We start from the raw sequence: 25,309 nt of genomic DNA, 5'->3' as shown, positions 1-25,309 counted from the left end.
CAAGAGAGGGGCTGTGAAGGATGGTAAGATCCCAGTGTGCAGGTGGCAGGATTGTACCATTCATTCCACGATAACTTCATGACAGTAAGTTTAACAAAGTGTCTGCAGAGCCCTAGGCAAGCCTCCTCTAAACACCTGCCCAGTGATTACATGCTCTCTGAGCAGGAAAACTAGGCAAGGGCTCGGAAACACAACCTGAACCAGAAGGCGACTCAAAAGCACTATCACTATCAAGCATGGGAAACATGACTTGGCAAACATTAAGGAATTATGCCATCACAGAATGCCAAGAGGAGAAACAGATCTTGAATGCCTGCCAGCCCCCAAAGCAATCAATCAGTCCCTGGCGGAGCTCCCTACCTGCACACTTGGTCCTGGTGGTCAGCGGGGGACCTGGGGGGCCTGTCCCACCCTCGCCTGGCCGGGTGAGCAGCACTCGAATTTCATACTCCACGTCAGGGTCCAGGTGCCATAGTTTGTAGTTGGGTGAATCAACGATATGGGTCTCAGCCCAGTTTCCTGTGGTTGTACGATACTCCACCTCCTTCAGGATGATAGGACCATCTCCAATTATGGAATTGGCATTAGGTTTAATCCACAGATAGGTGGCCCCGACTGCCAGCAACTCAGGAGGAGCAATGGGTGTGGGAGGTTCTGGGAGAAAAAAAAATTTAAAAATAAACAAAGCATTAGTGTAAAAAGTGAATTAAATCCAAAATAGAAATAAGATTAAACCCAAAGTCATTAATTCAGGACTAAAGCACAGAGAGTAGAATGATAGAATTCTTGGAGCTAAAAAGTACCCAACAACTATCTAGCTCAAACCCAACCTCAACCACAAAGTGCTTTTACAATGTCTGCAATAGATATTGCAGTTCAACTTTAGCTTGAATACCTCCAGCGATGGGGAGCCCATGAGCTCACAATTTCAGATAAAAACAACAGTGTACTTTTTCTGATCCTCATCTCTTTCCAAAGAAATACACACTTTTGCAACAGTTTGTAGAGTTTTCATTCTCTTTGTCTCTCTCTGTGTGTCTCTCACTCTGTTCAATTATGAAAACTAGGTCCCCCTTGCTTACTCCCTGGCTAGAAATGAAGCAAGCACTCACAGATCCAATACGACTGCAGATTTGCAGGGAAGCTTTGACCTGCTTGATTTTCAACCTGAGCCAGTTTGCCCATTTCTTAGGCAGTCTTATGGCCCCCATCCCTCCCCTATTGTATCCCTATATTGGTGCTTAGTGTGGACACAAATCAGTTTTAGTCCTACTGTGGCCCATAAATCCCAAGCTTAGGCAATTCACCAGCTCCAGCCTCTCTCAGTAGTAGACATTACAGGTATATACCACCATGCCGGACTATTTGGAATTTTAAAGCAGCCCAACGTATTATTATAACTGCAAAACCTGGTTACATTCTTCCTGGATGCTGACAGGAAGTAAGCATTTTGCAAAGGAAAGATCACTCAATTTGGAGTCAGAGGACCTGAGTTCAAATTCTACCTCTGTCACTTGTTACCTGATGCTACCTTTGGCAAGTCACTTCTCTGCAGATCTCAGTTTCCTCAACAGTAAAATGAGGAGACTGATCTAGATGACCTCTGAGATCCCTTACAGCTCCAGATCTATGATCCTATTGTTTATAAGGCTTCCTTCATTGGCTAGAAAAGTCCACTGTTTACCCTTTGAGTCTCAAAGAGATTACATTAGCTTTGGTTAGAGTTATACGCTTATTATAAATCAAAACTCCTCTGTGTCATTATGGCATGAAAGCAGTCAGGGGCTCTTGAAAGGTATGACAGGTGGGGGCAAAAGTGACGCAGGTGGTGCCAGGTTCAAGCACTTCTGAGTTATGGCCCATGTGCCTGTCATCCCACTGGCAGCCTAGCTAAGGGCAGAGAAGCCCTACACCAGAGGCCAGGAAGGGATGAATTTTATGGTATGAAACAATTCATGAAGCCATCTACCTGTGAATGGAAGGATCGGGTCTGCATTAGTGAAGGGAGCAACTGGATTGAGAAAATCAGGTATCCCTGAAGCATTCAGTGAATGGAAGTTTTTCTCAGAACTATAAAATAGAATTCATGGGGACTTCAGAAGGTCATCTAGGCCCACCCATACCTTATCAAAACTTCCCTCTATGACTTCTTCAATACTTACTCTTCTAGCCTCTACGCAACCTCCAGAGATGGGAAACTCATTATATCTCAAAGCAAACCACTCTATTTTGGGGTAATTCCAATTGAGGGAAAATTTGTCCCTCACTTCAGACTGAAATCTGATTCTCTGAACTTCCACCTGCTGTCCCTAGTTTTGCCCTCTGGGATCAAGGAGAAACAGTGCTATTCCTCATCCACATGATGGCTCTTCTAAGTTCCCCCATCTCCCACCAAAACTTCACTTCGCCAAGTTAAACATTCCCAGTTCCTTCATCCAATCCTCAGGTTGGTTCAAGTTTCCTCAGCAGAACGGACCTTCTCCTTGAGATGCTGAGCAAAGTGATTGTAACTTCCTATATTCTGTACACTACTCTTCTATTAATGTAGCCTGAGATTAAATTACTGCCATATCACTCATCCTGAGCTTGAGGAAACAAAAACACCTCAGAGAATTTTTACATTGATTGCCATCTATCCATGCCTTCCCCCATCCTGTAGCCACAGTGTTGATTAATTTTTTTAAATTCACATCTAAAACTTTCCATCCATATAATTTAAAATGTATCTTATGTTTAGTCTAATTTTTTGGCCTGATCATATATTTTCAAATGCCAATTTTTTCCCTCTCAGCCTCATATTATCTACAAATTTGATAAACATGTCCTTTATGCTTTCATGTATGTCACTGATTTACAGGGACATGAATGTACATATACCTTAGGACACTCTACTAGAGATATCACTCCAAGTTGATAATCTGTTAATCATCTGATGTGGAATCTGGTCATTTAAACAGTTCTTAAACCTGTCTAGCTTTACCATAAGCCATTTTGACTATTACAGGCTATAAAGTATTTACAGGAACAGAACTGAGCTGAATAGGACCTAGGACAGAGATAGGGAACCTGAGACCTCAAAACCACATGTGGCCTTCTAGATCCTCAGGTGCAGCCTACTGACTGAGTTCAAGTTTTACAGAACAAATCCTTTTATTAAAGGGATTTGTTCTGTGAAGTTTGGACTCAAAGGGCCACACTTGAGGACCTTGAGGCTACAGGCTCCCTACTCCTGGCCTAGAAGATATTTTCTTGTTGTTGAAAATAGAATCTTTTGGAACATAGTCTAGACATACAATGAGTCCTAGGCAAGGGAAGTCTCTCATAAAGTTATGGTGGTAGTTATATGGTCCTGGGTTATCTTCAACATGTTTATACGAGATTTTTTTCCCAAACAGATCAGGTAAACTGACGGTATCTAGAGTCATGCCTTTCTCTTTTTAACCATAGCCCTCTTCTTTTCCATTGTCCAGCCACTAGAAATCTTCTCTCTCATGAAGTTCCAGAGGTGGGATCTATAGCTTGGTGATATCTTTGGCCAGTTTGTTATTTGACAATTTTGAAGCAACTAAGTAGACTAATGGATAGAGTGCTGGGCCTGGAGTCAGGAAGACAAGTTTATATCTGGCCTCAGAGACTTACTAGCTGTAAGGTTGGATATATGGATCTATGAGTCCTACATAGAAATGATAGTTAAACTCATGGGAACTAAGAAAGGGATAGGGGGAGGGGAAAGGAGGAGAGGACATCAGAAGAAGAGAAGAGGGCCCAGAACAGAACTTTGGGGAATATCCACCTTTAGGGGCTGTGAATATAAATGATAAGCCAGCAAAGAGACTTTGGAAAATGGGGAGGCCTAGGCATATGAAGCAGCCTTTTACAAATTCTTTCCCAGGATTTTCTTTTCCTCTATCCCATGTGACAGTTCTCATTCCAAGATCCGTAAGGAGGAAAAAAGTGTTAAACATTCCAGCCATATGGTACCAACATTCCTATAGATAAAAACAAACCACTGAATGCCAGGGGACATTACAATACAATACAAGAGACATTAAAGATCTTTTCTGATCTCTTGCTTTTACAGAGGAGGATGATGAGGCACAAAGAAGGTAAGACTTTTTGGTTTTGTTTTGTTTTGTTTTGTTTTACCAAAATTACACAGCAAGTTAGAGCTGGGATTGTCCAGGAAATTTCCAAAACAACAATTTCCTTTTCCTCTTCTCTTGCCTGACATCCTTCAGTTCTGCATCAGAGGGGATTTTCAAGCATGGCTTTACCTGCTCCTTTGAAATGTATAAAGGAAGATTCTGGGAGCCAGAATCCCTTGCACTCCTTCATCGCCCTGTCACAGCCTACCTTTGGGGGTGGATATGGTGCATAAGTGATCATGAGTACTGCAGAATTTAGTGGATGCGGCTGTGGGTAAAGGCTGCCAAGTCAGTAGTACATGTGGGCTTGAAGCTTTGTGGGCTTTTTAGTTCAGATTAATTCGCAGTAGGATCCATGGGCAATCTCACAGGCAACAATAAAGGTTTCATGACTACAGCTCATCTGCCATCTTCACTTTGGGTTCAAACACTCAACAGGAAAGAACATCTGCACATGGGGCTGTTCTCCAGAACACTTTGTCCCACACTTTTTTCTATTGTTAATCTCATGTGGTAAACACTGGGCTACAACCTCTAACATAACCATTCTTCTCGAGATGAGAATGATATTATGAAATATAAAGGTAAGAGTAAGGCAGCTGCAGAGTAGAAGCAGGACTACTGCATTGCTAGTCCAAGGGACTGCAGGTGAAGTCATGGGGTCCTACGGTCATAGGTTTAGAGCTACAAGGAGCCTTAGAAATGATCAGTATTCTCTTAGAAAAGAAATTACTGAGTCCTACCTCAGAGCTACATTTTTCCAGATTTTCCAAATCATTTTACAGAGGGGGCAATGGAAGAGATTAACGGTCTTGTCCAAAGTCCCAGAGGTATTATCAGAGTTGGAATTTTCATGATTCTATAGTCAGCACTCTGGTTTCAAATCCTGAACCTGAATCCTATTAGCTGAGCAACTGTTAGACAAGTCACATTCACACTATGTAGATTTCCTCAGGTACAAAGTAAAATGAGAGGTTTGGACTAGTTGAGGCAGAAAGCACAGTTCAGAGGAAAGGGAGCTGAATTTGGAACAAAAAACCCAACTGAATTCAAATCCCAGATTTGCTGCTTGCTACTTCGGTGACCTTGGGCATGTCATCTTTATTTCTTCGGGTTTATTTACTCATTTGTAGGCTAGCTGCTCTCGAAAGCCCTTTCCTGCTTTAAATCTATGATTTCTATTACTTCTAAATGTCCTGCTGGCTTGAAATCCTTAAATTATTGAAAAGAAAACAAAAGGATCTAGTCAGAATGATTTAAATTACAGAATGTCTAATAGCTATCAAGAATGTTCAAATATGTGCAGCAACAATAACATTTTCAGAATGCTTTACAATGTACACAGTGATTTCCTCCCAGCCACTCAATGAGTCACCTAGGGTAAATACGCTTATTTTTATTTAACAGATGAGGAAACTGAGGCTCAAGTAGGAATGGACTCTTTCCATTCAGTTTCCATTGTTTTCCTCATACTGTTGTTCTTTCCATTTACATTGTAGCAATCATAGTGTATATTGTTTCCTTCACTTTGCTTCTCTTTCAGCCATTTTTTAATGAATCCAGATTTCTCCAAGACATTTCATCTCTCTAAGCCTTAGTTTTCCTCTGAGACCTTTCATGGTTGCTGACATAAGAAGTAAATTTCTGAGCCAGGATTTGAAAGCAGGACTCCTGATTCCATCTTTAATATTTGCTGAAGCAAGCTAAAGAAAACTTATGCAAAACCACGATTTTTGCTTGAATAAGACTCAATACTGAATTACTGATGTTTTATTGACTCAACAATCTCAAGGAGTACTTTCTTCACTGACACAGATCACAATCGATCCATAAACCTTCTTGATTCTGTTTAACTCTTGACCATGGCATTTCATAAATGAGATCTCCACTAGGATCTACACAATGTTTTAGAGGCCTTCCTCTACATGTCCTAGGCACTTTGTGGATGTGAATTCAGTATAATGGTTATCCCCTCCTCCCACTCCATGACTGAGTGGTCTTCTTTTCCAGTCACCTAGATTACTTATAGTATCTCTTATACCACTTCTCCCATGCAAGTTTAGACTGGAAACATTGCAGACTATTCACCCTCATCATGAGCCTCTTTGTTGGTTCTCAGCTTTGATTCTGTGGGGACCGTAATATTTCATGATTCTTAAGCTCATAGCATCACCACAAGAATATTATTAAAAGGATGGACTGTGCTTCAGGTTATAGATCAGTGGAAAGGACCTTGGAAGTCATTAAGTCCAATATCCTCATAAGAGAAGAGGAAAACGAGGACCAAAGAAGGAATTGTCCTAGAGAAACTGGGGTACATCAAAAACAGGACTGTGTAGATAATGATTACCATGATATAAATGGAAATAATAGTAGCAACGGCAAAGCAATAGAAACTGAATGGTGCAACATCATAATGGCTCCAAAGATGAGATAAGAGACCATCAGCACTATGCTATCAAAACTACGGCTTTTGCTTGAACCTGGCTCTACTTCTCTGAAGGGCTGAAGGGTCATGGATGTGCATATAACTTCATATTTTTTTTGATATATTGGTTAGTTTTATAGATTATTAATTTTATTTATTATACAAGGTGAATCTCAGGAAACAGGATAGAGAAGGAATATTACGGAAAATGGAGGTGACTTTCAAACCCAGTTATTAATGAAAATTATTTTTTTTCAACATTACTCCTCTTCCAAAGGTCTTGGTGTAATTCGGGGCTCAATGTCTACCCAAGCTCTTATCATTTGTCTATTTAATTAGACTACAGGTATTCTTTATCTCATAGGGTTTTTCTGGGACATTGCTAGTCAGGAAGCTTTGGGTTAGTTGTGGCTCTCATTGAAGAAATTTGTAACATTCCAAAGCTTGATGCAAATAAGAATATCCAGAAGCCACTTGGACTAGGATTCTGAGTGACTGGATGTCTACAAGAATGAATTTACACATCCTCTTATGTAAACCATGACAGACGATCACAAACCAAATTATTTCTAATTGCTACATTTTTTCAAGGAGTCTTGTAGGATTTTGACATATGTATGGGATATACTTCTTTGAAGCAGAGCCTTGAAGATCCTATTTTATTCTACCAAATCAAATGTTCAACAAACAATAAATTCAAGAGGATCTTGGCTTCTTTACACCTTTTAGCCAATTATGTGACTATGAAATGTAATGATCTATGGGATTTCCTTTGCACAAGCTTATTGGTTCCCTTCTCATATCTTAAAAAGGGATATCTTCAATCTGTGTGTAGATTATTCTTGTTAAAGTTTTGTAGGGAAGGGAAAATGGGCATGTATCAGTTGGTAATTAATGATACTTTCTCAGTAACCTATTTTTGCTAATAATGTCAGAGGTTTTGTTCCTACACATACACACACACACATACACACACACACACACACACACACACACACACACACACACCCCCTAACTTTTTTTTGGCATTCTCTATTCTTTTAGAGACCTTGAGAAACAATTCTGTGCCTTCAAAACTGTATCACACAGAATACTCCCCCAGATTTTGCACTGGCTGTCCATCCCTCATGTCTGGGATACCTTCCCTCCTCACCTCTGCCTATTGGCTTTCTTGGTTTCTTTCAAGACAGCTGAAATTCTGCTTTCTTCAGGACGCTGACCGCAGTGCCTTCTCTCTGAGACTGCCTTCCATATCTCTTGTATGTACATAGTTATTTCCATGTAATCTCCCTGATTTGAATATGAGTTCTTTGAGGGTAGAGAAGGAGTTTTTGCCTTTCTCTGTTTCCCAGAGCTTAGCACAGCACCCGATGCATAGTAAACACTTACTAAATGCTTCTTGACTGACTGTAACACCCAGCATGGTAGGATACATTCTGAGTGGACTTAGTCTTGTTCAGCTGTCCTCCCATCGTTATTTTCTTTACTGCCATTTTTACTTTGCTTGACTAGCAATGCCAGCAAAATGGCTCATGCTACTCTTGCGTTTTACAGTTTACAGAGAGCTTTCCTAAAGAAACCATAAAAATGCCAGTCTAGGATATTTTGGATCTTTGTAATTGGTGAGCCTGTGTCTGCCAACTCCAGTGATATATAATGACTGCACCTGTGCATAATTCCTTGAAAATATAAAAGGGGCATCCTTGGTAGTAGAATACAGGCTCCTTGAGGGTAGTGTTTGTTCCATTTCATCTCTGTATCTCCCTTGCTATATGGCTGTGGAACATGGAACACAACAATCTCTAATAATTTGAAAATGAGGGAAGGCAGTGTAGAAGCACATGTATGTAGCAGATATGAGCAGATGGCAACAATTTTAGAAACTTCTAAGAAGAGGGGTAAAAATGTCATCAGGGAAATGTCTGATTGATGAAGAAGTGGGGCTGATCATGTGGCAATGGTAAGAAATAACAGATACGTGGAGCAAACATTTCATAGGCATTCTTTTGATGTCAGAAAAAGAGAGGTGTCTACCCCCAAAATGCTAGGGTGGAACACCCTCAAGTTAGTTAGGCACACAGGATGGACAGGCATGGGTATGCTTCCATCTGCATAACTGAATTGGGGCACTCACTCAGATGAGAACATATATTCATTTCAGTTTGTGAGTATCTCCAGTGTCTAACATGATACTTTCCTCACAGAAAGGAAAATGAGGTAAAGTATAGAAAGTGCTTTGCACATCTTAAAGTACCACATAAATGGCACTTATTAGTATCAGTGTTCTTTTATTAAATTACTGTGTGCTCTATGAACATTTGTTGTTAAAGAGACCAAAAACTTTCCAAGATATTCCACTGAAACTAAATGAAACTAAAGCCAATGTGGCAGCCAACTGACTCCCTCTCTGTGACTGAGGCAGAATCTGAAGTATGACACTCTCTCTACTGCACGACATAGCTACCACAATGACTGCATGTACATGTGTGTATGTGTGTATGCACATGAACCTGCATACGTATCTGGATGAGGAAAAGAAAAAAGATCAAATGTCCAATATTGTAAGTGCACAACAAGTAAAAGCAAAGGGAACTTTGAGCAAAAGGAGATCTTTGGGGATAGCGGGAGGACCAGAGTTCAAATCTGGCCTCAGACACTTACTAGCTGTGTAACCCTGGGCAAGTCCCTTAACCCCAACTGCCTCAAAAAAAAAAAAAGAGAGAGAGAGAGAGAGATCTCTGAAAAGCAAAACAAGTGTAAGCTTTTCATACCTAAAACTATACTTTTAGGACATCCTGTACCTAATATTGTTTGTCTTAATCTCTCCAATCATAGCTATAACATTGCAAAACTTAGTGCCATTGTTTATGGAACCCTGTAGTTAGTTTGTCAAGCACTCTCCAGTTCTAAGACCTGTTAAAAAAAAATACCCGCGAGTGGAGGGGTTCTGTTGATGTGGATAAAGCAATGGACAGGTCACTTTCCTAGCTAGCCCCTATGCAGTTTCAGTAGCTCTGCTCTCATGGTATGCAAAAGGGCTAAAGGTTAAATACTTTCTTTCTGACAACTTATTTTGCCTTTCTATGTTTTAGGGTGGGAAGGATTAGGCTAGATGAAATATTTCAAATAATACTTCTTTGTATGGACAATAGACATTTTTATGCATTTAAATTCTCCTACATGGAGGGGCAGTAATGAGGAATTGGATAAAGAGCTGTCCCCAGAGCAAGGAGGGTCTGAGTTCAAGTCCCATCTCTGATGTATACTGGATCTGTGACCATAATCAATTTGCTCAGCCTGGCTTCTTGCTGCCCTAAGCAACTCTAAGTTGCAAATAAATACTGGCCTTCACTGGTAGAGAAAGTTCCTCACCCAGAACTTTACCCCTGTGTTTCTGAATCAGAATTATTTAAAAAAAAAAAAAGCTCACAATTCTGCTCATTGTTCTCTTCTTCTGGATGGAAACCTGTATATCAGAGCTTTAGTGTTGCAAAGAAGTTGGACATAGGCACAACTTGAGATCTGGGAGAGACTAGAGATCATCTAGAAATAAAACGTCCTTATTTTACAGAAGAGGAAACTGAGGCTCAGAAACGTAAAATCACTTGCCTAAGGTCATAGAGATAGTGACCCAGACAGTCAAGATTTGAACCCAAGTCTGACCCAGAATTCCAACACCAATGGACTCACAAGTCCAGTTCTCATGTCTGTCCCTAGCCTTGCATAGACTGTTCTGTTTTAATGTAATAGACTATATATAGAATCATCAAATCTCAGAGCTGGAAAGGGACCTCAGAGGAGAGAGACTACATGGGGCATTTGAAGTGAGAGGACCTGGGTTTGAGTCCTGGCTCTTCCCCTTACTTCCTGTGTGGTCTTGAACAAGTCACTTCATCTATAAACCCTATGGTTCCTTCTAGTTCTATCTCTATGATCCTAAGATACTAAGTCATCTCATCAAATTTCCAGCCAAAGAAAAATCCCTTTTCCCACATCCTCAAATGGCCATCCAATCGCTCTGTTGAACAGCAGTGAACAAGGGGTACATCCTACAAACCAGGAAAGTTTAGAACAGACCTAATTTGCTGGAAAGGTTTTTGTCTTATCAATCCAAAATCATCTATTACTCATCACTCCTACTTCTGTCCTCTGGGACCAAGTAGAACAAGTTTAAGGGGAAAAAATCTCTGCAAGTGACAGGCCTTCAAATACTTGATGAGCACAGGGTCCAAATACAAGAAGTTCTGCACCACAGCTTGGCACACGGTAGTCTGGCAGGTGCTAAGCTTTTCCTCTATGACTCAGCTGACTGGGCTGCACATCACTCCCATTAGGGCTGCGAATGGGGAGGTGTGATTATGACAGCATGTGATTTCTCAAAAACTGCAGTGTTTTGGAATGGAGGGGGAAAGGAGTATCTCCCAATGGGCTGCAGATGGTAAAATGAGTCCCATTAGACTGGTGATAGAGGGTTGGGATTCTACAAACATCAGGAATAAGAAGAAACAAAAGCTCTACAACTTACCAGCCTCGTTTGGCTCTTGCTCAAGTGAACAGCTGTATAGCTAAAGAAATCAAATGAAGGGTCAGAGAGAGGGAGGGAAGGAAGGAAGGTGAGGTTGCCTAGGCAAAGGAAGCAACTACTGAGGTGCCACAGAGTTGCCACAAAATGAATAGGCCAATGTTGTTGCTAAGCATCAGCAGACTAGATTTTCCATTTGACCAATTGTACAACCAATTATATACATGTAATACAACCAAATGTATGCATATTATGAAACATGTGTGTGCAGGCATACAAACATACATACACATATAGATAATCTCTAATGTCATAGTTATATGGGCCACTTTCTTTTGAAGCAGTCTAGTTTTTTGAGATTTGAAGGTATGGGATCTGGGTTTGAACCTAATTGGCAATTTTCAGTGAAGAATTGACCAACTGGTGTGCTAGAAAGAAATCTGTGTTTGTAGTCAGATCTGGGTTCAAGTGCTCGTTCTGATACTTCTTGTGTGACCTTGGGCAATTTAGTTAATCTCTATGAGCATCAGTTATCTCATCTGTAAAATGATGTTTAACCTCTAAGGTCTCTACTAGGTCCAAATCACTGGCTCTTAACTCCATTGCAGGTATAACATACTGATTCTGGGAACTACAGAGCAAAGCTTGATTTTAGGTATTTACTGTGGAATTTTTTTTTCATTCTTTCATGAGATGATTTTTAGAAGTGGAAGAGATCTTGGAGATTTTCTGGCTCAATATCATCATTTTAGAGATAGAGAATTGAGGTTCAGAAAAGGGAAGTGTTTTGCCCAAAACCACACACATGCACTATATAATCAAACCAGGATTTGAGCCCATGCTTTCTGATTTTAAATCCAAGTCTATTTGCATTATTTCTCTACTCCCCTATTCCCCTACTTACTCTTCTGTCATTTGTCCTTCAATTCACAATTTACCAATTACCTGTCCTGTCGTAAGCCTTGAGCATTAAAGGAAATTAAGATATAATTCCTACTCTGGAAGTCTTTATAGTCTAATAAAGGAAAAAAATACTGTGGCACAGTGGATCAAGTCCTAGGCTTGATATAAGGAAGACTTGGGTTCAAGTTCTGACTGTGACATGTACTGGCTATGTACTCCTAGCTACTCAGGAGGACCATAGACAAGCTACCAATCTAAGTAGGTGGAGTGAGTTTCTAGGAGTCCTCTTCACTAACAGAGTTAGAGGTCCAGACCCCTTCCCTTTACCCTAATAAATAAACCAATTTCAGTAATTTTAAAAAGATGAGAGATCATAAACATTTGTTGTTTGACTCAACAACTGGTTGAATTGATTTTAGACAGATTTTTTTAAACCTTTTTATTAGCTTCATTGGGACATGAGAGGAGAAATCTAAATGAAGCGCCTCTGTGTCCTTGGTTAGGTCCAGTTTTCAGATGGATCAGTCTTTCTATATGAGCCCTTATTGTAGTCACCTACTAGGACCTAGCAGCTAACAAGATTTCAATGCCCTCCCTTCATTCACAACAAATCTGAGTACATTAATCTGTCACCAGCATTTTTACTCAACACAATCAAAAAAAAAGCCAGAATAGCCCTGGCCTTCGAGAAGCTTGGTGTCTAGTTAGCTTGTCGACAGGCAATTCAGAACTTTACCCACTGCATCTCAATGAGCGTAAGTTTATGGGCTTGCTCCAATCAAGCACAGAAGTGCTGAGAGGACAGAGGGTAAATGAGCCATCTTTACGAGAGCAATGGAGATTGAAGCTGCCGAGATTTAGTTTCAATATCTGAGTGGTGAACTGACCCCTTAATGTAATTCTTCATCCTCAGGCAGCAATCTCCCAACTGATTCTGCCTTTCTTCATCCTGCTGTGAACACTTGTAACAGTTTGACTTCTCAGATATTCCTACAGAGAGAGAAAATGCTTCAAATCGCCAAATCGAGAGCTTTATGCATCCCTCACACATAGGTATAGTGTCTCTTCTTTCATACCAGATCAAAATCAAATCTTTGGAGAAAATGTGAGATACAATCATGACCACCAATTTTCCAATAGGCTTTAACTTGTCCATTCTACAAATCCAACCTTGCTTTCAAGACCTTACACCCATAGAAAGTAAGTTCCTTGAGGGCAGGGACAGTGCCATTTCTGTCTCCGTATCCTTGGCACCTCGAATAGTTTCTGGCACATATTAAGCACTTAACTAGGCTTATTGATCACACTAATAACAAAACCAGTCCCCATTTTCTTATTCCTGCCAAGTGAAGATTCTCTACTTCAACCAAGTTGCTACGTTTATCTTCTCTGTTCCATGGCTTCCTCATTTTTCCCTCTTTAACTTTCTACATGCTACTCCTTATTCCAACAGAGTAGTGGAAAGCACATTGAACTAGGAGTTATAAGTGTCAGGGTTCTACTTCTGGCTCTGCCACTAACTAGTTGTGTGCCCTTGGGCAAATTATTCTCTGGACCTCAGTTTACTTATCTTTAAATATTTGTACTGTGTGCTTCTAATGGTACTTGCAATGATTACTGACGCAGTAGGTAGGTGTTGCTTTGTTGTTGTTCAACCATAAAGCCTCAAGGACATGAAGGTTATATTTCTATTCAAGTCCTCCCTAGCTGTCTGACCTTGGACAAGTCACTTAACCCTGCTTGTAAAATGAACTGGAGAAGGAAATGTCAAACCACACCGATTATCTTTGCCAAGAAAATCTAACATAGAGTCATGAAGAGTCATGAAGAGTCAGACATGACTGAAAGGACTGAACACCAAACCAAGGTACATGGCATATGAGACAGGCAAAGAGAGGGATTCAGTTGGCTGTCACATTGGCTTCAGTTTCATTTAGTTTCAGCGGAACATCTTGGAAAGTTTTACTCTCTTTAACAACAAATGTTCATAGAGCACACAGTAATGTGATAAAAGAACACTGATACTAATAAGTGCCATTTCTATAGTACTTTAAGATGTGGATCTATCATTCAAAGATCAACACAGTTAAATACCCATGATCAGAAATATTGTCATGTGATGGTGTATTTTTCCCAAGCACAGAAAATTATAAAACCTTGCACTTCAAGTGTGTTCTTTGTCTGTGGAGAGGGCACACACACTGATAAAATCATAAGGAAGGCAAAAACTAAAGCATCATTCTCCTTGATCAGTTCTTATCAATTCATACCTTCACAATCTGGCACAAAATTTGTCTATATCTCTCTTTACACTATCCCACTTCTTCAGTCATTTCTTTGTTTTGTAGCCACAGCAGTTCAAGAAAAAGCTGCAGACATGGCATACCATGCCTGGATTTAGCAAAGGATTTGACAGCATCTCTTATGATCTCTTGATGGATGAGATGAAGAGAAGCAGGCTAGGGGAGGACACAGTTAAATGAATTGAAAACTTGTTGAAGGGCTGGACCCAAAGCATAGTTATTAATAGATAGATGGCAACCTAAAAGGCAGTATCTAGTAAGGTCCTAGAGATCTGGGCTTGGCCCTTGGCTGTTCCACTTTTTTATTAAGGACTATTAATAGCAAAGATCAATTATTTATCAAATTTGTAGATGACACAATGCAGATGATAGGCATAGCTAACATAGCTCTGATAGAGTCAGAGTAAAACAAAAAGAGATCTTGACAGGCTAGAAAGATTGACTTAATGAACATAACTAAGATCTTACATTTGGGTTTTAAAAAAATCAATTGTATTTGTATATGACTTCAGAGTAATGGATAAATAGAAGCTGTTAATAAAAGATTCAGAGGCAGCAATGAATTCTAAGCTTAACTTAAGTCAATATGTAATATGCTAACTGAAAAAAGTATTAAATTCTAAAAGCATTCATTAAGAACCTACTATGTGCCAGGCACAATTATAGCACTGGGGATACAAGTACAGAAGAGGGAAAAAATACAATGCATTCCCTTAATGAGTTAATATTATTCTAAAAAGAAACAGTACTATACAGATAAATTAACACAAAATATATAAAAGTCATTTCAGACGGAGAGAACTAAAAACTGGGGAGTTTGGGAAAGGTCTTACCTAGGAGGTCATGCTTGACCTGCATCTTAAAGAAAGCAAAAAAATTCCAAAGAATGGATGCAAGGAGAGTGTATTCTGCAGGCAGGAGGTGGAGCAGCTACTTGCAAAAGCACAGAGGTGGGAAATGAAATGCCATTTAAGGATAACAGAAAGTGGCTAGTTTGGTGGGTATGTAGACAATGCAAGGGGCAATAACATGCAGTAAACCTGGATGGATAAGGTGGAGGCAGAACTCAAACAACTTTAAATGCCAAATGGAGGAGTCTGTTTCTAGAGATAAAAGGGAACCTAGAGAAGGAAAGGGCAAACCACTCCAGTGTCCTTGCCAAGAAAACTCCAAATGTAGTACAAGACTGAAATGACTGAACAACAACAAGAAAGGGAACCCCTGGAACTTCTTGCACAGGGGTATGACTTGGTCTGATCTGTGGTTTAGGAATATCAATTCAGCAGCTATGTGGAGGATGGACTGGAAGGGGTGAGACTAGAATTTAAAAGACCAATTAGGAAGCTGACTGTTCCTATAATTTAAAGAGTTAATGAGTGAGTACCTAAATGAGGAAGGTAAGTAGCTATGTGAGTAGAAAGAAGATTTCAAGCAAGTGCCAGCTATAGGCCAGACACTGCTAATTTTACAAATTTTAACTAATTGGATCCTTCCAATAATCCTGGGAGGTAGGTGCTATTATCACCCTCTGTTTTATAATTGAGAAAACTAAGGGAAACAAAGGTTAAGTGATTCTCCCAGAGCTACATCACTGGTAAATATCCAAGGCTGGATGTGAACTCAGGTCTTTATGATTGCAGACTCCAGGTTCTATCCCCTGTGCCACCTAAATAAGTAGAAAAGAGAGAAAAGCTAAATGTTGAGGAGTTCAGACTGATAGGACTTAGAATTTGGCTAGATATGGGCAGAGAGTAAGATAAAAAGCATGACACACAGGTATGAACCATAGTAACTTAAAGGGTGATAGTACCTTCAACAGAAATAGTGAGATTTGGAATAAGAAGTGGATTTGGGGCAGAGGAAAGGAAGAGGATAAATTGCTTTAGATATGTTTGAGTTTTGGATGCTTTCAGGTCTTCCAATTGGAGATGCTCAAAAGGTAGTCAGTTACTTGAGACTGGACTCAGGAAAGGGACTGGGGGAGGGAATATAGATGTGGGAATCTGCATGTACAGATATGATATATATGTATAGACTCGATCACTGAAACCATGGGAGTTGATGACATCACACAGAGAGAAAGATTGGGTAGAGATAAGAGGGCCTAGTACAGAGGCCTAGAATACAGACATACATTCATGCCTACATGCTGTGTTCCTACAAATGGAGACTAAAGAGAAGTCATATGTGTTGAAGGAGAATCAGAACACAGTCATGACCTGAAAACTCGGCAAGGAAAGAGTATCTAGAAAGAGAGGTCAGCACCATCAAAAGTTGTGAAAAGACCAAGGATAAGGCAAAGACCACTAAAGGGGCAATCAAGAAAATCTTGCAACCTTGAAGAAAGTAGCTTCAGTTGACTGATGAACTCTGAAGCCAGATTTCAGGAAGCTGAGAAGTGAACGGGATGTAATAGGCACAGCAAGAGTGGATAATTTTTTACTGAGAATCTGGCTATCAAAGAGGGGCAAGTGACATGATAATAATTTGAAGGGATGGAAGGGTCATAGGAAGTTTTTTGTCTTTTTCTTGATTTTTCTTGGTGATAGGTTGTTAGTTTTCAGATTGGAGAGAATGAAGTGCATTTATAGGCAACAGAGAAGGGACCAGTGGACAAAGAGAAACTACAGATTAGTTCATCTATAATCTACTCTGGCTGACCTCATTGGGAGTCTTAAATTCAATACTAGGTACCACACTTAAGGAATGAAACTGACAAACTGGAATAACTCAAGAAGAAAGGAGCAATAGGGACAAGGCACTCAGATCATAGAATGGGAGGATTAGATCAAAGAACTTCAACAAATATGTATATGTGTGTGTGTGTGTATATGCATATATATGTATATGTTATATATATATATATGTATATATATATATATATATATCAGTACATACTAGCACCTAATAAGTTCAATAATCTGAACTCAGTCCTGGAGATGCAAGGCAAAAAGTTAACACAGAACACAATCCTGCCATCAAGGAGAGTAAATTCTACTGGAAGAGTACTTAATTTACATAGATACGTAAATAGAATAAAATTTTAGGGAGGACAGAACACCAATATGTATGAAGGTAATAAACAGCTTCTTACAGAAAGTGGTATCTGAGATGAACCTTGAAGAAAGCTTAGTATTATGAGTTAGAAGGAAGAGGGGCAGGAAGAGTGCATTCCCTATTATGGATGGCTTGTTTGGAGGGAATGCAGGTAGGGCAAGGATCACAGAGGAGGAAGATGGAATGTGCAGTTGAGAATCAGTAAGCAGGTCACTATATTCAGAATACACTGTGTAAGAAGGTGAATAAGGTAGAAATAAATCTCTAAATGTAGGCTGGAGTCAGATTGTTAGGGACATGAAATGTCAAACTAAGAAGTCTGTATTTTGGCCACAGGCAGCCAATGAAGGTTCTTGAGCAGGTAAGTGACATAGGAAAACCTGTTTTAGGAAGATTATCTTGGCAGCTGTGTGTCACACATTGCATGGGGGAGAGACCAGAAGTAAAGTGACCAATTAGGAGGCTACAGTTAACTTGGGGTTTACTGGCCACATTTCCTTCTCAGAGATCAAGCCCTAAAGCCTAATTCATTCTGGAGCTCATAGATTAGACAACAGGACCCTGCCCAAAGCACCACTTAATGGTTATTTGGGGGACTCTCCTGGCTCAGAATAAATGTAAATAGTAACTGTTTCTCTTCCGGCCAGCAACCTGAGGGTCTTTTCCTCCCAGTTTGATTTTTTTTTCTTTTTGATTAAAGGGGCCATCCCTTGACTCACTTCTTAAAGAGGCCTATTCAGTGAATGGGCATTGCCTCACTGCATCCTGGGCCATCTCCAATTGTTCTGATCAACATCTGGCCACTGGACCCAGATGGCTCTGGAGGAGAGAGCGAGGCTAATGACTCTGCGGAGCCCTTCCTCACTTAAATCAAATTGCAAGTCATGTCATCATCTCACTGATTTCATGGTCCTCTTTGAGAACGAAGGACAAACCTCACACATAAATGATTGGTGATGAGAACCTGCATTGGGGTGATAGCTATGTGATTCTAGAGGGGAATAAAGGGAATAAGCATTTATATACAGGGTCTACTATGTACCAGGCACTGTGCTCACTGCTGTGTTTTGTCTTTGTTTTTTACATATACTATTTTGTTTGATCCATACAACTGTGAAAGATAGGTATTGTTATTATTACACACATTTTACAGTTGAAGAAACTGAAGTAAGTGAAAATTATGTGACCTGCTCCAGGTCACACAGCTAGTAAGTGTCTGAGGCTATGTATGAACTCCTATCTTCCTGACTCTAAGCCCTGAGTCTGCTGCTTCTAGAAAAGGCGATTTGTACAACATATGTTATTAAGATATCATTGACAGCTCTCCAAGACAGAGCTGTGACCTACAGGAGATGTTTGTTGTTCACCTGGAATTGGATCTCAACACATGATGAGGAGAAATGAGAGCTCTGCATCCAGAAGATCAAGGGTCTGAAAATCTCCACCCATAAAAGTTTTATATTTCAAAATAATTTTTTACCCTTTGAGATATACAAGTATGTGTGTATATACATATATAAATACACATGGCCATCAAGGCCTGTCATTCTCCTTAGAGATCATTCTCTCCATCCTCACTCTGATGTACTTCCATCTCTCCCATCCCCTTCCCTTCTCCCCCACAACCCAGAACACTGACTTTACTGGACAATGAATCTGGAAACTTGAAACCTAGATACTTAAAATTTTGATGATCTCAGGAACTTACCCTCCCAGTGCCATTTGGCATTGAAGCCTGAAAACTTTACCAATGAGACTTATTTTGCTCTGTCCAAAAAAAAAAAAGGTATCACTGATAAGAATTCACAAGTTATAGGGGATGGAGGGAGGGTGAAGAAGACTATAGAGTTAAGGATGACTCCAATGATATGAACCTTAGTGAAGGCAAGCACTATGGTGCCCATATCAGAAAGAGAAGATGTCTAGAAAAGGGGAAGGGTGAAGGGGAAAGAGCATGAGGTCTTTTTCAGACATGTTGTATCTTAGTTTCCTACAGCACATCCAGGTGAAGATGTCTAGTAGGCAGATGTTAGTGTGAAATTGAAATTTAGAAAAGAGACTAAGACTGGGTAGTGAAACTTTTAAGTAATCAGTGTAGAGATGATAACTCTGTCCTTGGAAGATGATGCGATCATCGGAATGAAGGAGCCTAAAACAAAGATAATAACATTTAAAGCAGAGACTTGGGGAACAGCCACAGAAGAGAATAATCTGGCAAGGGAGACAGAAGAGGAGTAGAGAGACAAGAAAGAAGAAAATCGAGAGAGGGCAGTTTCACAAAAGCTAAGGGAGGAAAGATCGTAAATGAAGAGGGAGTGTTCAAAAATGTCAATGGCTGCAAAGATTTCCAAAACAATGAGCAAGGAGAAAGGGCCACAAAAATTAACAGTTTAGAGATCATTGGTAATACTTGGAAAGAGCAGTTTTAATAAAGAGGTGGGCTGGGAAGCCAGATTTCAACAAATGAGTAGGAGGTGAGGAAATGAAGGCAACAAGTTGAGATGAATTTATCTAGGAATTTGGCTTTAAAAAAGAGACAAGAAATGGAATGAAACTTGAGGGGGTGGAATGATCAACTAAGGGTTCTTTGAGGACTACAGGAGACTTGAAAATGTTTGTAGGCAGCAGGGAAGGAGTTAGAAGATAAGGAGAGATTAAAGATAAGTTGACAACTGGGAAAATTTAGTCTGAAGAAGAGAAAATTTAAAGAAAGGTATGATCACTACCTTTAAGCTTCTGAAAGTTTGTCATTAGGAGGATGGATGAGACTTGTTCTGCTTAATTCCAAGGAATAGAAATGGGTAAGAAGGTTAGAAGCCATGGAGAGGCTGATTTAGGCTTAATACAAAGAAAAACTTAACAAAGCCGCTCAGAAATGGAATGGCCTGTCTTCTTCATCTTCCAGAACAAGGTAAGTGATGCCTTACTATAAGTGTTACATAAAATTGGGGCTCCTCAGCTGTCAGATGGCCTGGAAGGCCTTTGATATCTCCTTTAATGCTGAAATTGCATGAATCAAGCCTACAATGCCCTGCACACAGTAGGTGCTGAATAATATTTATGGGTTGCATTTGCTGCTGTATTTGTAAAGCTTTTCCCAAGGCAAGAGAATTTTCAGGACTCTGGGTTAAAGCTCTTAAATCCTGGTAGGGAGAAGGAGAGCTATTAGAAAGAAGGGCTTCTAATGTCTCCACTGCTACTTTATTCATTGCATTCATTATTGTTATTGCCTGCTGTAAATGTTTCATTTTGCTGGAGGTGTTCAGGTCTCACAAATCATAGCGACTCCTTTTACTATTCCCGTCCTTCTTTCCTCCCTCAGTGATTCGTGTAAACAAGTAACATGGACCCTAAATCACACATCTATCTGACTGTTTCCAGCATACTTGGCTCCACATCCTACATCAAGGCGATGGTGAATGTGTACCTCTGTGTTTCTAGAGCAAGGAGGCAAGGTGAGGGCCCATAGGGGCCTCAATCCTGGAGTTCTTACTTTAATTCATGACATGACTTGCACTTGACTTTGAGTGAGGGAGGCCTGTGCAAGGTCACCAACCTCACTTTCTCCTCCTGAGCTATCTCGATCTAGTGGCATGATATTCATCACGATGACTGGAGATGGCCCAGGATGCAATGGGAGACCCTGGCCTATTAGGCTATGGCCTTTTCAGGTACTTACTTAAAGTAAGGTAATGCCCATTCAGTGAGCAGGACTCTTTTAAAAAGTAGTCATGGGATGGCCCCTTTAATAGAAAAGAAAAAATAAATAGAAGAATCACACTGGGAGGCAAAGGAGCCTCAGGGCTGTTGTTTGGAAGAGCAACTGTCACTATTGACATTCACTCTAAGCTAGGAGGGTCCAAAAATAACCATTGAATGGAATTTGGGCAGGGACCCTTTGTTGTTCAATCCATAGGCTTCAGAGTGCATGGGGTCTAAGGTGTTAGGGGAGATAAGAAGGAAAGGAAAGGAAAAGAGGGGAGGAGAGGAAAGGGGGAAAAGGAGCAGGGGAGAAGGGAAGAGGAGAGAAAAGGGAAACTAGCCAATGTACCAAGTCAACTGGGCAGCTTCTGGCCATCAAAATTTACCTTCTTTTGGAGAGGAGAAAGAAAAGAAGAGGGCTAGGTTGAGAGACAAGATGAGCCAAGTTACCCAGCTAGCTGGGTCTCCATTTAGGCAGCTTGGTCTACTCACAGGTTGTATCATCCTTCATTTCCAAAGAGTGACATCAGCAAGATGATGGAAATCTCTCCATTATTCTCTCTAACAGTCACCACATTTCTCTTCACACTTTCCAAGATGAAGTGCTGCCCTTTTTCATGTCCTTGATGCACTAGGCCAGGAGGAGGAAGAAATGATATACTCCTTGCTCCCTATTGTTACTTCAGTTCAGTCCCCTTGCCACTGATACTCAGAAATCTATCCTACTTTTAGTTGTAAGTTCTACTTTCCTCTTCCCTTTCTCTTTCCTCAACAAATTAATCTATACCCATAGCTTTAACTAACACCTTTATTGAATATGACTCCCAAATCTCTGTCTCCAGCCTCAGTTTTTTTCAAGTACCAGTACCATATTTCCAACAGCTTTTAGGAAAGTTCCACCTGAATACACAACCTGTACCTCAAAACCAATATATCTGAAACCGAACTTTTTCCAAAAGTCCCCTTTCCTTCTGTAAATGGCATCTTCAGTCTTCCAAGATTCCATGTTTGAAGCCTTGGTGTTGCCTCTGACTCTTCCTCTACCACCTACATCTGATCGCTTTTCAAGCTCTGTGGATTCTACATATGAGATTCCATCCTGTCCTCTCTACTACTACTTGCCACCACCTTAGTTAAAAGCTCTAATTGCCATTCACTTAGAACTAATGCCCTAGTCTCTAAAATGGTCTTCCCATTTCCTGGGTCTGCCTATTCTAATACACAAGTAAATAAACTTACTAATAAATATTCTTTATATATAAATCTGATCATGTCACTTTCATTCAATTCAATACAATCAATGAACATTTATCAAGTACCTTCTAAGGGCAAGACAAAGATAGACACAATCCAAATCTCAGTCTCAAAAAGCTTATGATCTCATAGCAGAAAAAGCTATATATAAGTAAAAGTAATACAAGGGAGAGTGATATATGTTCAGGTGAGTGGGTGGAAAGAGAGAGAATAAAGTGCTATGAGAAATTTAGGGAAAGAGAGAATACTTTCACCTGGGAGAAGGAGTTATCAAGTAAGTTTCATGAAGGAAGTAGAACCTAAGCTGTCTTTGCAGAAGTAATGGGACTTCAACAAATAAAGACAAAAGCGGGGAGGGTGCCATTCCAGGAATAGGATACAGGATGAAGTGAAAAGAGGCACAGATATGGAAGAAGGCATGATGAGAGTATGTAGTCCAAACTGGCTGAAAGGCAGAGAAAGTGAAACCAAGTAACATGGGTTAGGGCTTGAAAAGTGGAAAGGAAATAGATCATGAAGGTCTCTGAGTGGTTTATTCAGTAAGCAATGGGATGCAGAATAAGTCAGTCAAGAATTTATTGCATTTACTATGTGTCAGGTACTGTGCCCAGTGCGTGGGATACAGAGAAAAATTTTTTTTAATCCCTGCACTCAAAGAGCTTATATTTCAATGTGGGAGAGAACATATAAATAACTACTCACATACAAAATAAATACATAGCACCAATAGGTAATCTCACCAGGAGAGACACTTCTATGTGAAGGTGCTAGGAAAGGCCTCTGGCAGATGGTAGATTATAGCTGAGATTTGAAAGAAGCAAGGGAAATGAAGAGAAAGAAGTGAGATGAGAAAGCCTAAGTTCAAATATAGCCTCAGATACTTAATAATTGCATGACCCTGGGCAAGAGACTTAACCTCTGTTTTCCTCAGTTTTCTCAAATGAAAACTGAGAAGATAAATAGCACGTACCTTCTGGGGTTGTTGTGAAAATCAAATTTGTAAAAAGTGCTTAGCCCAGTGCCTGGCACATACTAGGCTCTGTAGAAACAACTATTCCCTTCTCTTTCTATGTTTGAGGGATCGCCAGCACAAAGGTAAGCACATGGGAAATGGAATGTCATGTTTAAGAACCTGAAGTGGGCCAGCATAGCTGGGTCAGAAAGTGTAAAGGTGAGTAAAGTATAAGAAGACTAGGAAAATAGTAAGGGGTTATATGTAAAGGACTTTAGATGGAAAGCAGAGGATTTTATATTTAATCATGACAGAGAAAGCCAAGGTAGTTTAACAGATGGGAGTGGGGCATTGACATATTCACACCAGTTTTAGGAAATTCTCTTTGGCAACCGAATGGAAGACAGACTGGAGTAGGCAAAGTCTTGAGGAAGGGACAATGTCTTCAAAGTCAAGAATGCTATCACAAAGGCGACAAATGATGTGAATAATCAAAGTTGGAGAGGGTGTGGAAATATAGAGACAACAACATTGTTTGTGAAACCATTTATTAGTATAACGATTTTGGAAGGAAATTATGTAAATAAAGTGAATAAAATGCCCTTTGACCCAAATATTCCACTACTAGACATAAACTCCAAAGAGGTCATTGATAAAAAAGAAAGTTCCCAACTAACCCAATACTAAATACAAAATATACATACCAGAACTTTTTGTAGTAGCAAAGAACTGGAAACAAAGTAGATGTTCATCAATTAAGATGTGGTTTTAAAAATTGTCATATATATTAACATAATGGAATATTTCTGTGCTACCAAAAATATTGAATATGATTAATACAGCAAAACACAGAAAGATTTACATGATCTGATCCCAGAGCAAAATAAAGAAAACAATGTACACAATGGCTCTCATATGAGATGGAAAGGATGGAAAGAACTACAAATAATCAAATTTGCAATTTGATATAAAGTTACACAGTGCTTCAAGCATGGCCTCAAAGTAGAGAGATATAAGATGCTTTTCAGAAGTGAGAGGTCCTAGATATAGAATGCTGCACATTATTTCCAGGATTTTTTGTAATATCCTAGTCAGTTCAGACCTTTTTTTTCTTCCATTTCTTTATTAAAGCAAAAAATAATCATTTTGATAAGGTATGGCTCTGGGAGAAGAAGGGGGAGGACAACAGGGAAAAATTTAGGTGATGTAAAAGCAAAAGGCATTAGCAAAAAATTGTCAAAAAATACATTGCAATAGTCCAGGCGATGCTGGTGCCCTTGACAATAATATATCAGTTGAGAAGTGAGGAATGTTTAGGATTTGGGAGAACCATTAAGGCTGGCTATGTATGGCTGTAAGAGCTGAACTATACAGAAAGCTGAGTGCTGCAGAACTGATGCTTTCAAACTGGTGGAGGTGAAGATTTTTGAGAGTCCCTTGGACAGCAAGGAGATCAAATCAGTCAATACTTAAAGAAATTAATGCAGGCTATTCACTGGGAGGTCAAATATTGAAGCTTAAATACTTTGGCCACATAATGAAAAGATGGGACTCAGTGGAAAAGACCCTGATGTTGGGAAAGACTGAAGGATAGATAATGTCATGGTAACAACAAATATGAATTTGGAACAGACTCCAGAGATAGTGGAAGATAGAAAGGCCTGGTATACTATGGTCCATGGGGTCATGAAGAGTCAGAGAAAAGTGAACTGAACAACAGATACATAGATGAGGAAATCATCTTCATAGAGATGATAATGTAACCCACAGGAGCTAATGAGATCTCCAAGTGAAATAGTATAGTGGGAAAAAAGAAGTGGGTCCAAGATGCTTTAGAGGACACCCATAGTTGAACAACATGAAATGTTAGGAGATTCAGCAAAGGAGAACCAGGCAAGAGCAGTGTTACAGAAACCTAAAGAGGAGAAAGCAATCATGAGGTGCCAAAGGCTGCAGAGAGAATAAGAAGGATGAGGACTGAGAAAAAGCCACTACATTTAGCAATTAAGAAATCAATGATAACCTTGCAGAGAGCTGTTTCTG

General features: G+C 39.9%; 1 protein-coding gene across 5 annotated transcripts in view; it reads right to left on the bottom strand.

Moving 5' to 3' along the window:
- Nucleotides 1-25,309, bottom strand: part of PTPRT (protein tyrosine phosphatase receptor type T) — a 1,308,680-nt gene that overhangs the window by 627,726 nt on the left and 655,645 nt on the right. For all 5 annotated transcript variants that reach the window (XM_072631465.1, XM_072631466.1, XM_072631467.1 and 2 more), the window contains one exon: nucleotides 361-654. In XM_072631465.1, coding sequence (XP_072487566.1) covers nucleotides 361-654 — 294 coding nt within the window. The remainder of the gene's footprint in view (nucleotides 1-360; nucleotides 655-25,309) is intronic.

Source organism: Notamacropus eugenii, chromosome 1 (genome assembly GCF_028372415.1).
Source record: "Notamacropus eugenii isolate mMacEug1 chromosome 1, mMacEug1.pri_v2, whole genome shotgun sequence".
NCBI classification, from domain to species: domain Eukaryota; kingdom Metazoa; phylum Chordata; class Mammalia; order Diprotodontia; family Macropodidae; genus Notamacropus; species Notamacropus eugenii.
This window is presented reverse-complemented; position numbering and strand designations above follow the sequence as displayed.